Source organism: Sphaerodactylus townsendi, linkage group LG05, assembly GCF_021028975.2.
Source record: "Sphaerodactylus townsendi isolate TG3544 linkage group LG05, MPM_Stown_v2.3, whole genome shotgun sequence".
NCBI lineage: Eukaryota > Metazoa > Chordata > Lepidosauria > Squamata > Sphaerodactylidae > Sphaerodactylus > Sphaerodactylus townsendi.
The window spans coordinates 64,029,893-64,044,494 of record NC_059429.1 but is presented as its reverse complement, the minus strand read 5'-3'; the positions used below and the strand labels follow the sequence as shown (position 1 = coordinate 64,044,494).

At 38.9% G+C, this 14,602-nt stretch overlaps 1 protein-coding gene across 9 annotated transcripts in view; it reads right to left on the bottom strand.

The window, feature by feature from the left end:
* Positions 1–1,097: 1,097 nt before the first annotated feature.
* DAB1 (DAB adaptor protein 1) overlaps positions 1,098–14,602 on the bottom strand; it is an 833,814-nt gene continuing 820,309 nt past the window's right edge. For 7 of the 9 annotated variants that reach the window (XM_048498957.1, XM_048498955.1, XM_048498959.1 and 4 more), the window contains 4 exons: positions 13,840–14,388; positions 12,706–12,833; positions 9,565–9,663; positions 1,101–1,156 (listed from right to left, as the gene is read on the bottom strand). In XM_048498957.1, coding sequence (XP_048354914.1) covers positions 9,580–9,663; positions 12,706–12,833; positions 13,840–14,388 — 761 coding nt within the window. In that variant the 3' untranslated portion in view covers positions 1,101–1,156; positions 9,565–9,579. Of the gene's footprint in view, positions 1,157–9,564; positions 9,664–12,705; positions 12,834–13,839; positions 14,389–14,602 lie in introns of all 9 variants that reach the window. The other 2 variants (XM_048498960.1, XM_048498963.1) reach the window with 2 other exon arrangements.

The following is a 14,602-nucleotide window of genomic DNA, read 5'->3' as shown; positions in this document are numbered from 1 at the left end:
TGAAAAGAGTTTTAACTAGCAGATTTTTTTTAACCTTTGCTTGAATAAAATAAAAATCCCATTTGAATCTTTTGATGTACAAAAAGTGATAAAGATGAACGATTTGATCACAGATTCAGTTCATTATTTCAAAATTCATGCCATCTTCATCCCATTAATAAAGTCCATTCCAATCAAATCCAGATATATACTGGAATTATTTGGCAAATGATTTTTTCTCTCTTCAAAAATGGCACACAGAGAAGAAAACACTTGTCTGCATAGCATTACAGCAGCAAGATATCAAAGAAATAAAAAATATGCCTTTACTGGTCTTTGTTTCAAGAGTTCCCAAGGAAATAACATCTTGTTTGTCTTTTTGTCATCAATATGATTTGATGTCCTTTTCTACCCACAGCAGTATTCAAAACAGAAAAGCAGCAATTCTTTTGATACACTAGAACGTAAAAGGTCCATTTGGCAACATTTTCCAGTTGAGACCGATAATCATCAGAATGGCATTCCAGGGTTTCAAGTTAAGAATTGTTTTCACAGGAGGCATTTCACTGCAAGAGTCTGTTAACAGTTTTAAAAGAGAGGAAAAAAAATTAAATGCTCAAGCTCTTCCCTCCCTTGCACATATGTCCTTATGGAGTGTATTGTTCGATCAGTTCCAGCATGGTTGGTAAAAAATGATGTAATCGCATTTTCAGGAAAACGTGCAGTTTCGCGATAGGTGTAAATTGCTGTTGACTTCGTGATGTGTTTGCTCTCTGTTTGTTCTCTATAGTGTTTAATAATTATTTGTATTTGTAAGAGATCTGAATTGCCTGCTTTCAAGGAGAAAGGAGTTAAGGAGAAAAAAGTTGCTTGGATATTTGAAACTTGTAGAAAAGAGGCAAATGGTTTTACTTGGAAAGTAGGAGTTTTTAAATAACAACAACAAAAAGCAATGTTCTACCATAGAAATGCCACTGGTGACTGAAAAATCTTGCTTGCTGAGCCAACCCAATGAAATGATTATCCTTGACTCTCTGACCAATGGCTCAATCTGAAAATGAGAGAGCCAAAACTGGCAATCTGCAAAGTAAGTTTCTTTCATAGCACCAGGCCTGGCAGGTCAACGCTTCTTCTTATGGAATCTCATTGATCAAGTGGAAGCAGAGGTTCCTCTTTCCTGGGGACAATGGAAAAGAACAGTGAATAAAAATGTCTCCAGTCATTTGCGGTACTCTTAGCTTGGAAACTTGAGTAATAAAAGTTTGCCAAAAGAAATAGCTTCGAAGAAAGCGGTGGGAGTCTAGATTATCTGGAGCAGCCTTTCTCTGGGAATGCTGAATGGCATCGCCTTGCCTCCTGAGCTAAAAGCGGCGAGGTTTCCGCGGAACTAATTCTTCTGCGGACTCACTCTATTAAAAGTTTTCTTTAACACATTATTTTTCATTCTTCTGGGTCATGAATTATCATGGTCTTCCAAATAACAATTTTAAGAAAAAGTATTTTATTAATTCTGTGTGCACAACAAATGTCTGTTAAGAAGTCAAATACTATTCTAAACTGAAAGGATAAAAATGAAGTGACAGATAATTCATGTACATCTCACTGTATTTTGCAATCCTTAATTTTAGTTTGTGAACAAATTACCCCATTTGACTTTAAAAAATCAGTTTGAAAAACAATTAGAAACTACTGCTCTGCAATCAAAAGAATATTTCACATCTTATACCATATATTTTTCTGCTGGAAGTCTGGACATTATTTAATCCCAGGTTATCAGGAGTACCCATGTCAATACTTTAGGCTCTATAAATTAGAAATCATGGTTGAGGCTTTGCTCATGGTGGGCAACAAATAAGTTGTATCAAAATGGAACAAATGCCTATGCCAGTTAAAAATAAGCATTCAACAAGATGTAACAGATGTAAAATATTAAAAATGTTTAGTTTGTCCATGCCAATCTTATCTTCAGAACCACAATAGAATATCAACAATAAAAAAATGGCAAATCCAACCATATAAATGCCAAACATGTGAGATACCACCTTGATGAAAATATCATTTTCTAAAGAACTAAATTTTACATTAACTGTTGCACTAAATTGAAATAAACATTAAATATTCTTGATGTGCTGCCTTGAAGGGTAATTTCTGTCAGCTGCCTCCCCATTGGGTATAATGGTGCATGTTTGTATGTTTCTCCATGTATAACTTGCATGAATTCAGATTTGTTTATTTCTTATTGTCTATATAACTCTATTGGTGGCAATACAAAGTTTCCCATCTTGAACAAACTGGGCTGTTGGGAAAGGATAATAGCTTAATGGTAGATCACATGTGTGGCATTCATAGGGTCCTAAAACCAATCTCCAGTTGGAGGATCTCAGAAATCAGGTGATCAGAAATACTTTATTTTGCTTTGAAATCCAAGCAAGCAGCTGCCGTTCAGAGTAGAGAGTACTCATTGACATGGACTGACTTAACTATACGGTAATCAGTAGCTCTACTCATTCCTGATGGATTATGCCTGTTGTAAGGGTGGGGCAGGAACTCAGTTTTACTATATGATGCTGGTATCACGGCTTCAGAACTTTAACCTGTTGGGGTGCTTATCTGGGAACTGATGGAGGATGAGAAGCATTTTTTAAGAGTGTTTTTTAATTGACTTGGGGAATGTTTTGGTACTTGGAGGAGGTCTCTTAGTTAGATATGAGTTGTGGGGAGTTTTTTTGGCCCCTGATCCTTTTCCACTGCAGCTGGGCATTGTAATTAGTGTTGGTGGTGCACAGCACTAGGTTGAGAGAGTAGCCCTGGGAGAATGGCTGTAATCCTGAGAGGGACAAAAGAAAACAGAGTGAGTTAGCCAACATCCTCCACTGGGTGGAAAGTGAGAGCCACTTCTTACCCTGCTAGATGATGTGTTTAGAAGTTGTGTCTGAATAGAGACGTGGCACAGGTGTGGATTCAGGGGGTTGGCTGATTGGGGGGAATGTGTCTGGATGGGGAGGAAGAGGGGGCGCTGTGGCATATTCCAGTGCTGATGGGCAGAGGGAACTATTGAATTGGGACAAGAGATAGGTTGCAGAGAAGGGGTCCTAGATGCTTGTATGCTGTCATTCCTTCTATTCTGCCCCCAATATTGGGAGAGTAAGGGCGCATGTCATCTAGCCCACTAGCCTGGGTAGTGATATTTTCATCCCATCTTGGTCCAAATTATCATCAATTAGCAACTCAGGAGTGATCCTACATGACAGGCCTGACCACAAGTACATCACGAGAGACCTAGGTGTAATTAGGAGGCCTGACATTTACTGAGCTCGCCCCCCCCCCCAAGTTACTGTGTGTAGTACCAGTCTAGGCTAGTGGAGCAAAGTGGGGGAGTGGTTGCAGTATATAGAGATTCTATCACCTTCACCAGATCACCCTGTGTAGTGCAGAAAGTTTGTTCTTGGTGCTTAGCCAAAGAGATAAGTTGGGACTGCTACTAATATACTGCTCATCCCCCTGCATAGCTGCCTGCTTGCCTGAACACACCTAAATGAATACTTGGGAATCAAGTGTGTTGGAGGCTCCCAATTACAATGATTATAAGGGAATTCCACAGGAGTGTGGTGATAGCCCTCTAACCTGAGACAGCTTTAAAAGGAAGCTTGGGTTTAAGATCCCAACTGGAGAACAAGTCGATCTTTAGCTGCCATTCTGGGTCCTCACCAGTCTGAGATTACCAATGTGCCAAAACAGACCAGGAATAACTCCAGGAGCAACATGCCCAGCAAGAAGGCCAGCTAGCTTTCACACTCTACATGTGAGCTCACAAAGAAACAGCCACCTAGAGTGGAGGCCACTAGAATGGCACAGAATGCTGTTAGATGGACTCTGGTCTGAAATACAGTCCAGCAGAGCCTGGTTCTTATGTTCTTATTCTGTACCACAAAGATCAAGCACCCCAGATATATTCTCAATATACAGCACCATATCCATTCATTGGATGAAACAGTGCCTTCTAAGCTGCAGACAGGAATCCAATCACTCTTCCAAACTTGGAAATGTTCCTCATACAGCTACTGTTCCAGTATGGAGCACAGATGGTCTCAGTTCTGGATAATTTAGAATTATACTTAAAAGCAAAAGAACTATACCTTTAAATTTCATTAAATGTGAGAAAATTTTCAACTTTAAAATAATGCCATGCAAGTCCAAAAAGGATATCCTTTCTCTAGGTAAACATCAGTTTGTTTCTTTATCTCTAACAGAACAAATAAACAGAATCTTTGTTCATGACTGAAAAAATAAACAGGGCAAGCAGAAGAGGAGGATTAAATAATGAAGAAAAGGAAGACGACATAAATCATATCAGAAAAGAGTCCTGCCTGGGTCAGTTCTATATACTATAAGACTCTAAAAAGCTACCCTTAAGTTTTAATTCCTTAAATAGAGTCAGTTCTAAGATCATTTGGGAGGCTCACTTTAATGCAGAAGCATAAATTAAGAATCAAAAAGGATTCAGTCTTTTCAATGAATGAAAATTATTAAAAAATCTGTAGGAAGTAAATGGCATTTGAATACTGATTTAATTTGTTCCCAGTACATTCATGATGAGATAAGACAACAAGCAGAAAAAAAAATTAAATATACAAATCAAACGCTGAACCAGGAAAAATATTTCATAGTAACTCAGATCTTGTATGTTCATGAAATAACTTTCCTCATGGCCTTTCAAAAGACTAATTTTCCAACAAATATCCTCATCATTAATTACACATCTGAATGTAGCTGCTTTGGAACAAGCCTATTTACTAAGGTAATGGGAATCTTAACCTGACATTTTCAACTTGAAACTTTAAAATTAACTAATTTCTGCCCACTATTCTCAGAGAAATCCTACCTTTGTGCTTAAGTATGTTTAGCAGGAAGCATCTCCCTATTGTTCTGCTTGTACCTGTGTTTCCAGAACTACTTAAAGATGGAAAGGCTCTTCTCTATTAACAGAATTTTCTCTGAACAGTTTCAAGAGATGACAGACAGAATTACATGCTCATGGAGGCCTGCAAGGCTGACACCAAATGGTGCATTATGATCTTACAAGTGCAGATTCTCCTAGGAGCTTTAACCGGAACCTCCTCTCTGGTACTTCACATTCTGGCAGAGTAGATCTCTGCTACAGGCACAGCTGGAGACAGGAAGTGGAATCTCAGCTGATACATTTCAAAAAATAAGTCTTCTCCTTTCTGATCATTCAGCCGGAAGGAAAGGCCTGCAATAAGTCTCTGCTGCAGAGAAAGAAGGTCAAGCAAACTCAAGAGAATAGCACCTCAGTCTAGATTGTAATGTATCTTTTATATTGCACGCTGTGCTTTTGTAAAGAATCTGGGACCAAGCAGGCAGAGGCTGGGGGGCCTGGTGGTGTCACTTGTGATAAAAGGACCTTGCATGGTATTCTCTTAATGATACCCCAAATTATATATTTTGCCAGACAGCACCACTTTACATTTCCAAAGAATATCTACATATTGGGCTTGATGCTGAATAATAGCTTCTTTCGCACTTTTTTCGTTGTTCCTCCATTGGTATGCCATTGAACAGGTTCTCCTTTACTGATTGGTTTTGTGAGAACTAGAAGAGAGCCTATACTCTGGTTCTGTAGACTGGCAAATGAGGACTAAGTAGCCTGTAACTACCACTATCATCATAGGAAATAATTGTCAACTTTTATCTCAGCTTTAGATTTAAGGTGTTACTCTTCAGGTGTCAATCAGCTTCGGCTGATCTAACTTTAAAAAAGCAATTAAGTCTTTTAACTAGATTCTTTCCTTGAAATTCAGCTACTCATTCTTAACTTATGAGCTCTAAATAACACAATCGGAAAATCTTTTTTGGTATTCTAATACAGTTATGATTTAGTGAATAAGGAAATGATGCATGGTATACTTTTGAAAATTGTTCCCCTCGTGCTTCTCTTTGGCCTTTGCACAGACTTTCCCTCTTCTATGGTTCTCACTCCTCTGCCACTAGCACTTCCAAGTGCCTAAGGGTTCCTTGAAATACATTAATCTTGAAAACATGGAAGTGCTAGTGGAGGAGAAAGCAAGAACCGCAGCAGAGGAAAGCTTCCATAGTGGTGGGAATGAAAATTGAGGGGGGAAAGGCCAAAGAATCCAAACCCAAAAGTTTACAATGCTTTCAAAGACAGCTCTATAAATTTTCAACGTAAAAAGTAAAAAAAAGCCCCACAGAAAGCCAAAGATTATCACTTATCACAGATTTGAATACCAAGAGCATGTGTATCAAGCCCTTTGGGGGTAGGGCGGTTTACCAAATCAAATCAATCAATCAATCAATCAATCAATCAATCAATCAATCAATCAATCAATCAATCAATCAATCAATCAATCAATCAATCAATATTATTAGTGACTAGTTATGAAGTCCAGATTTGAAAACCTTGCTGGGTAAGAAACAGTAACACAATCCACGATACTGAAGTTAATAAAGAAACCCAGTTATTTAAGACTTTCAGGCTCTAAGAAAAAAAAATATGTGGTGATACTACCGAAAGTAAAATGATTTTAATATCAAGCAGTAGAGTATGCTTCAGTGTGCACAAAAAAATGAAACATAAGCACATACTACTGATTATAAAGATAACATGGAACAGGTAACTGTGAGATCCATCCTTATATTATGGAACACAGTGATCATGCTGATTTAATTCAGTAAATGTTTCACAGAATATAAGAAATGCCTTTTTTTGCATTGCAAAATCTTCATTATTAATAAATATCATCTATAATAAAGATACCAGATCTTGAGAATAAAGGTTTTACTTATTCTTCATAGAGCATTCTTCACAGAGATCAAATATGCACATTTAAAAAAAGCTAATACCATAATACCATAGAATAAGAATGTTAATATCCCATATAATGCCAATTAATGATGTGCTGGAGTACATTACAGTATCCTAAACATGAATGAATTCTCCTCATCTGAAAAACGTGGGGCAGAGGCAGCCATGAAAACAATAATGAAACTATTCGCTGGTGATAGTCATCTGCTGAACACTACCTTTACATTGCCATAATGCAGATATGACACAGGATGATATGAAAAGATTCAAATACAAGGTAAACATTAGTAAGGCTCAAAATAGTAGGAGCAGGGCAGTGTTAAGGAAAAACAAATTAGTTATTCAAAACCTTACTGTTTTATTTGTACTGCCCCCTGGAAAGAAATTAACAGGTACTACTGGAAAAAAGACAAGAAGAAGTAGAGTTGCCTTTTATACCCCTTTTCTCTACTTTATAGAGTCTCAAAGCAGCTTACAATCGCCTTCCCTTCCCCTCCCCACAAGAAATACCTTGTGAGATAGGTGGGGATGGGAAAGTTTTGAGAGGACTGTGAGTGGCTCAAAGTCACCCAGCAGGCTTCATGAAGAATATCTGAATTTGCTTTTTGAAACAGAAAGAATGTTAAGTTCGACTCCCACAACAGCAAGTCTAGAATTAACAAAGGTTCCTCTTGGGTTGCTGTGGATGTAGTCATAATCTCTTGGGAGCAGATGTCTGGAAATACATGAACTCAGATATTTCAGTGGCAATTCCAAAGGGCAATTTAAGGTCGCTTGAGCAAGATCACTAGAAGGGAAAAGAGCTGAGGCATGCTGGGAGCAAGTAGCTGAGAAAGTGGAGTGTTTGAAGTTACCTGAAGTTAAAAGGAAACAAAGGTGGATTCCGCAGAGGGCAAATGTAACAGGTGTACGACGCAATACAAACTGAGGGGAGGGACTTTGCACAGGCCATCCCCAAAATGAGTTTGCTGCGTTTTATTTCCCTCAACCCGAGATTTTCAAAAATCGTTAAGCGAGCTATTCTTTTGCAAAATCCCTGGTTGGAGCTGCTCCCATGTGAATAGCCAGGCAGAAGGTTTTATTTTCCTCCCTTCCACCCGTTCACTGTAAGCTCTGTGCCGTCCACTGTGAGGGAGAATCTGCCCACCTGCCAGTCTGTGTAGTTGGCCCATCAGGTTGTGGGGAAATTCTCTGAGGGCCCCACAGGATACAAAGTCCCATACAGGGCAAATGCAGCAAATTCTTTAAAAACAGAAAGAAGCATCTCTGTGCTAAGGCGTGAAAGCAACCCAGATTATTTTGATGGGCTACAATCGCTGCCTGAACCACATGCATGTTAACGGGAAAAAGTAAAATGGGTTACTTTATAATGACTGCAACCCATTATACGTTTGCAGTGTGGAATCCACCTATGCTGGCTAATAAATATGATCCTGACTGGGCAAATGATGTGGGACTGCACATACTTTAGCAACAGCATTACTGATGTCGCTTACAAAGTGATCTGTCTCTTGAAAATCAAAGATTATGAAAGAAGGAGGATATGTTTGGTTCTGAAAAGTGCTGCTGCTGTATTAAGCATCAAAAATAAATAATAAGCCTCAGATGTTCCGCATGTGGAGAGAGGAGCAATAGATCACATAGTACATGACTTAATTCAAACCACAGTACAGTATAACAAAGGAACATTTTTCATATGGCATCACTACAATATACTGCAATGAAATGGTAATGTTCACAATGATCCTTCTGACAGGACACGCGTGCCACAATGAAAACAGCCACAGTCACCTTCACCAAACATCTGTTGACACCCATAACATGCATCATGTGGTGATGTTAATGAAAACACTGATTAAAGCAAATTGTGTAATGATATATGTTTTAAACTAGCACCCATTTTAAATTAAAATAAAATGGGCTCAAGAATGGAGGGAGCGAGGAAGGGTGGGTGGGTGGGGGACCCTTCTTCCTCCTTCCCTCCAGGAGAGCAGCCCATATTGTTTGGGGTGGGGGAGGCTCCTAGGTTGGGGGGAAGGTGGGTGGCAACGGAATGGAATGTTGTGAGTCCTGCACACCCACTGGCTGGGGATTTGTCATTGGGCATTCCATCCCTTAGACACTTATGTATAAGGATGGTAAAGGTATGCCTGCTATCTGAATTTACAATCCATTTGTCAATGTTATAGATTAAAGTTTTCATTAGCCCATTAGATATTAAATTTTCCAACTGACACAGTGACATGGGCTTAGGATAGAAAGGTACATTTCACTTTTTAAAATAATGGTTAATTTACTCACATAAGAAAAGTGGTTTATTGGCATTGCCAATCCTGAACAAATAAAGCCTGCTACATTCCCATTTATTCTTCAAAGGGGTGAAATGCCTATATATGTATGTGTGAGTGTGTGTGTGAAATGTTATGACTATCAGAAAGTGGAGACTGTCATACAGAATGGATAGCTTTTACATAAATGTTGACAATCTCTAATTTCACAATATATTCTCTGAAATATGTATGCCACCTGTCCCAAACCGTATTGTTATTTCAAAACAAACCTGTACTTTGCACCACTTAAAAATGGCATTGATGACTATGCATACATCAATTGGGGTGAAAGATCATGAGGTGAGAAGAGGAATATATGTATATACAAGCCATGGATCAATGTAAATGACAGCAGGCAATGGTGAAAGTGAGTAGCTCAAAAGCATGAGAGAGAAAAGGACAGATACCTACCCCAACCTGCGCTATCTAGCTATCGCCCTGTGGACTTACAGTTTCACCAATGGGCTCACCAAATGGATCACTGTTGGATGAGGCCTGAGAGCCATCAGGCTAGAATATAAGAACATAACACCTTTTTTCTCAACAACAGAAAGTGAAACAAAGTCAGAGATTATTTTCATGTTATGGATGCACTTTATTGTAAATACTGTTGATAAAAATCACAAAAAAGTTATAAACTATGAGTGATATTTTGAGGACTAGACCCTGTGGATAGGGTAACAAAACTAAATGAGAGAGGGACTGTTTATAATCAGTTTTCCGTTTCAAAATGCCTTGTGGGTGGATATGTTTTATGCTTGCCCAAATTAGGGGCTCTGGTTTGTGGTGAACCATTTATGTCACAGTCAAAGTGTGACTGTTTGGATTATACCACAATCCCACCTACACACTTTTTTCAGTGATGAAAAGCAATCCAGGTGTATCCATTTACAGCTGGTTGAAAGACAGAAGATATGATAAAAACAAATTCTAAGTTAACCCAGTATATTCAGGGTTTGTTGTAATTTAGCTTGCTTGTAGATAGATCTCTAATTTTTTCCCCACAGCACCAAATTCCAAGTTACACTTTGACAACACTTTCTATTTTGGCCCAATAAGTTGTACAGAAGCCTCATAGAATCTAAAGGGCAAGAAGCCATGTTCTAAGGGTACATGGGCAGTATGTCCTAAGACCGTGGTGGTGAACCTTTGGAACTCCAGATGTTATGAACTACAATTCCCATCAGCCCCTGCCGGCATGGCCAATTAGCCATGCTGGCAGGGGCTGATGGGAATTGTAGTCCATAACATCTGGAGTGCCAAAGGTTCACCACCACTGTCCTAAGATGTTGTCATTCCCCTGCATGTATTATACCAAGGAGCAACTATCTTGAGGGATCCAAACTTCCCTAAGGTGAATCTAAACACCTTGCTATCACACTCTTATCTATGATCATGCCGTTGCTATCTCCAGAGACGTGGAACAGGTACAGAGTTATGCTAGCAGTCATTACTTGTGCCATTCAATTTGAGTTATCAGATTAGACTGACTACATTTCTTCTCATTGGCACCGATCACTGCTCTGAATTAGGTTTTAGTTCCCAAATGTCACTTATAGAATGCTCTTGATCTCTAGTTCTGACCCAGTACTATGATGAGCATAATAACCAGTATGTTTTCTGCCCCTTAGAGCTAGCTTTAAGGTACAGCTGTGATATCATCAAAGGATCATTTTGTGTTATACAATGTTCCTGGTTTTCAAAATCTACTTTACAGCTGCTTCTTCCAAATCATGCTGCTTCTAGGAGGTTCAGTCAGACACATAGATCCAAAAACCAGAAACACACAAATAGATCGAATAAACTAATAGATAAGCTACAGTGATAAGCCAGGAGTTCCATTTTAATTTATGTTATTTTGCCTCAGTAACACAAACATAATTCCAAAGTTAGAAACAGTTCCAAATTATAAGCACAATTCCGTGCTGATAGAGAAAGCAGACAATGTGTGTACAGTGTGGGGAGAGAGTTAAGAAATATTCTGCTTTACGTAATTTACATTCAATAATTTACATTAGTTGTAAGTGGCTTGACCAAGCCACGGTGATTCATGCAACGGTCACCTCCAGACTAGATTGCTGCAACTTGCTTCTTGCAGGGCTGCCCTTAAGGCTCTTTTGGAAGCTCCAACAGATACAGAATGCAGTGGCGTGGATGATGGCTGGGATGCCTTGGCACATATCCAGTCAGTGCTCCGCCAGCTGCATTGACTTTGGGTGGAGTACTGAATCAGATTTAAGGTTCTGCTGTTAACCTTTCAAACCCTAAATGCCAGCGGCCTTCATATTTGTAGAACTGCTTCTCCAAATATGCTCCCTAAAGGACATTACGTTCAACAAATAATAACTTGCTAATGATCCCTGGCTTGAAAGTAGTCTGGCAGTCCTCGACCAGGGCCAGGGTCTTTTCAGCCCTGGCCCCAACCTGGTGAAATGCTCTGTTGAATGAGACCAGGGCTCTGAACAACCTAGAACAGTTCTGCAGGGCCTGTAAGATGGAGCTATTCCTCCAGCCTTATGGTTGAGGACAGCAACAGTATTCTATTCATTTTGGCCTCCCCCTTCTTTTTTGTGTTCCTTTCCCTTTGTTCTTTTACTCTCTGATGTGAATTCATGTGGGGGGCTTAGGTTTTAACTACCCTTCCACAAATTGATTTTATGGCACCAGATTTGTTGGAAATGTATTTTATTGATTGTATTGTGTTTGTATTGAACATTGTATGATGCCCTGAGACCTTTGGAGGAGGGCATCTAATGAAATAAACAAACTAAGAAACATTATGAGAATTATTAGAACAAAGTCATATTCCATTTTATGAAAATCGTACTTCTGCCTTGTTTTGCTGTGATAGGCCAAGGCAGAAAACTGAGGACAACTGCAAGGTTGTATCCTGTGCCATTTTTCACACCAAAACAAAAATAAGCCCCTAGACTTCCTTAAACCTTTGGAAGGCAAGTATAAATGCTTAATGTGACCCCAAAAATGGCACCAAAGTGACCCAGAAGCATGGAGAAACATAATTTTTGTTGTAATCTTCTACAACTCCATATACCATCTATTCCTCAATCCTAATGCATTCAGATGCCCTGCAGTGTTTCATATCTACCTACTTGTAATTTTTTTTGTAGATTTCAGTAGATTGCAATGTTTTCTCCCAATCCTATTGACAAGGAAATGAAATCATAATAGACAAAATTATATGTTCTTCTGTTTTCTCCCTAGTGTCTGATACCAAATTGTTGGGGGTTTGGGATTTTGGTTTTTTTTTTGGGGGGGGGGGGGGCAGCTGGTGGCATACTCAGTGTAACCAACAAGGTTTTATTTCTTTAACTTGCCGGGATTTACTCATCCTCACATTGTATTCTATTTGTTTGCACAAGAGCGAACAACATTTCTACACCTGAAGTCTGATTCAGCTTTTTTAAACTGTTCTACTGAAAAGGTTTTAATAGCTAAATTTGACACCATTTTATTTTGAAAATCTGTTGTATTAATGTTAGTGCCAACATAAATAAGTAATTCTGGTTAATGTTTAGAGGTAGCACCACTCACCGCTTCCTGTTCTTCACTTTTGCTTGGACTTTCAAAGCCCTCTTCAAAGAGATCATCTGCAGCAGGGTCACTGGTGTGAGACACTGAGGATTTGGATGGAGAACTTTGTCTAGGAGCGGGAGTTGGAGCTAAAGACAATAACAAGAAATTGTGTCAGTCGTAAATGTCCTCTCATCACTTGTTTGAAATGTTGTTGGAGCATCATGTTTGAATCTGCTTTCCTATTGTATTATTTCAGATTTGTTTGTAAATATTGAACAATCACATCATTCACATAGTACAATTAATATATCAACAAAGTAAATGCTTGGTCAATTTTCTTTTTATTATTACATTGTGCTACAACTGCTTAGTGAAACTATTAATGTCAACTTGAAATCACACCGATTTCCTAAATACTTAATACTGTTGGAAGATGTTCCTTTTGGTTGATTACCACTGACATACTTCCATTAACTGTACTGTAAAACAGAAACAGTCCAGTTAGCAGAGGTACATTGAATGTCTCCTGTCAGAGGAAACGTTGTAGCAGTGCAGTGGTGATATTCCAGAACAAACAACTGTGACTGCTTCAAACCAAAGCCTCCTTAAAATGTTTAAACTTGGATTACAATGGAAAATGTCATTGTATTGTGTGAAAATTCTGTGATCAGCAGTTCAAAGCAAGGTGAAAAGTCTAAATTTAGGGTCAATTCACACAAAATGTTTTTGCAACAATGTTATCTTAGTAATTAATTATTAAACCAAAATCAGCAAGCCCTCATTGTACCATATATAACATCCACTGAAAAAAAAAATCAGAGCATGTCACTACAAACCTCTCTAAGATATAGATATAGAGTACTGATGAAAATACACTTTCTGGCTGGCTACAAAATCAGTAAGGCAAGACGGTTTTTATGCTTATTGCATTGTCTTTCAAAAATTAAATTCCATAAAGTAATATCTGTAAAAACAAATTTCCATGAACTTTGATTTGATTATTTTTAATTTCATGTTTTCCTAGCTTTAAAGACACCCATTGCATTTACTTTTTAGTTATATACAACGGTGCTTATATCCATGCCTAAGCTCTACATTGCTGCAGGGAAACATTTTGTAGAAAGTTGCAGGAGAAAAAATTGATATACTCACGTGAGTTTGTCGATGGTGTTGTAGAAGTCACAGGAGTCAAATTTAACTGAGAGATGTCAAAGTCATCACAATCATCTGCTTCCTGTGCCATCCCAACTTTGTTAAAGTAACTGGAGAAGGCCTCTGAGGTACAACTGAGGGAAGGCTGATCTGGTTTTCGTGATGGCACTGGAGGAGGTTGAGCCATCTGGAAATCTTTAAATATTTCTTTTCCTGCCTTTTGCCTAGGTCTATCTGTTTGTGGACTTGATCTGGTGGAATCACTTGTAGGTGGAACAGTAGCAATGGGAGCAACAGTACCTTGAAACATGGCTGCTTGTAAAGGCAAAACAGTTTGTGTTGGCATGAAGGCAGCAGGCTGAAACTGACCAGCTACAGATGGCCATGGTTGCTGGGTGGGAGAAAATATCCCAGGTTGTCCCCATGCAATTGACTGTCCTCCTTGCATCACCTGAGCAACTGGAGGCTGAGCACCCATGGCCAGTGGTTGTTGAACAAGTGGTTGTTGTCCCCAGAAGGAGGGCAGGACAGCTCCCATTGCAACATAACCTTCAGGGGAAAGAGAGTTGGTATAATTTCAGAACAGGAATAGTAAAAACAGGGAAGCGAAGGAAGAAATGTTGCGTAGATACACAAAAGAGGAATCATAGGGACTTTTTAGTGATGTCTTCTGATGAAACGCTAACAGCTCCTCTAATAGTATGAATGGACTCATGTCAAAGATTACAAATGTTTTCATTTTTCCTGGAAAACATGCAAAACT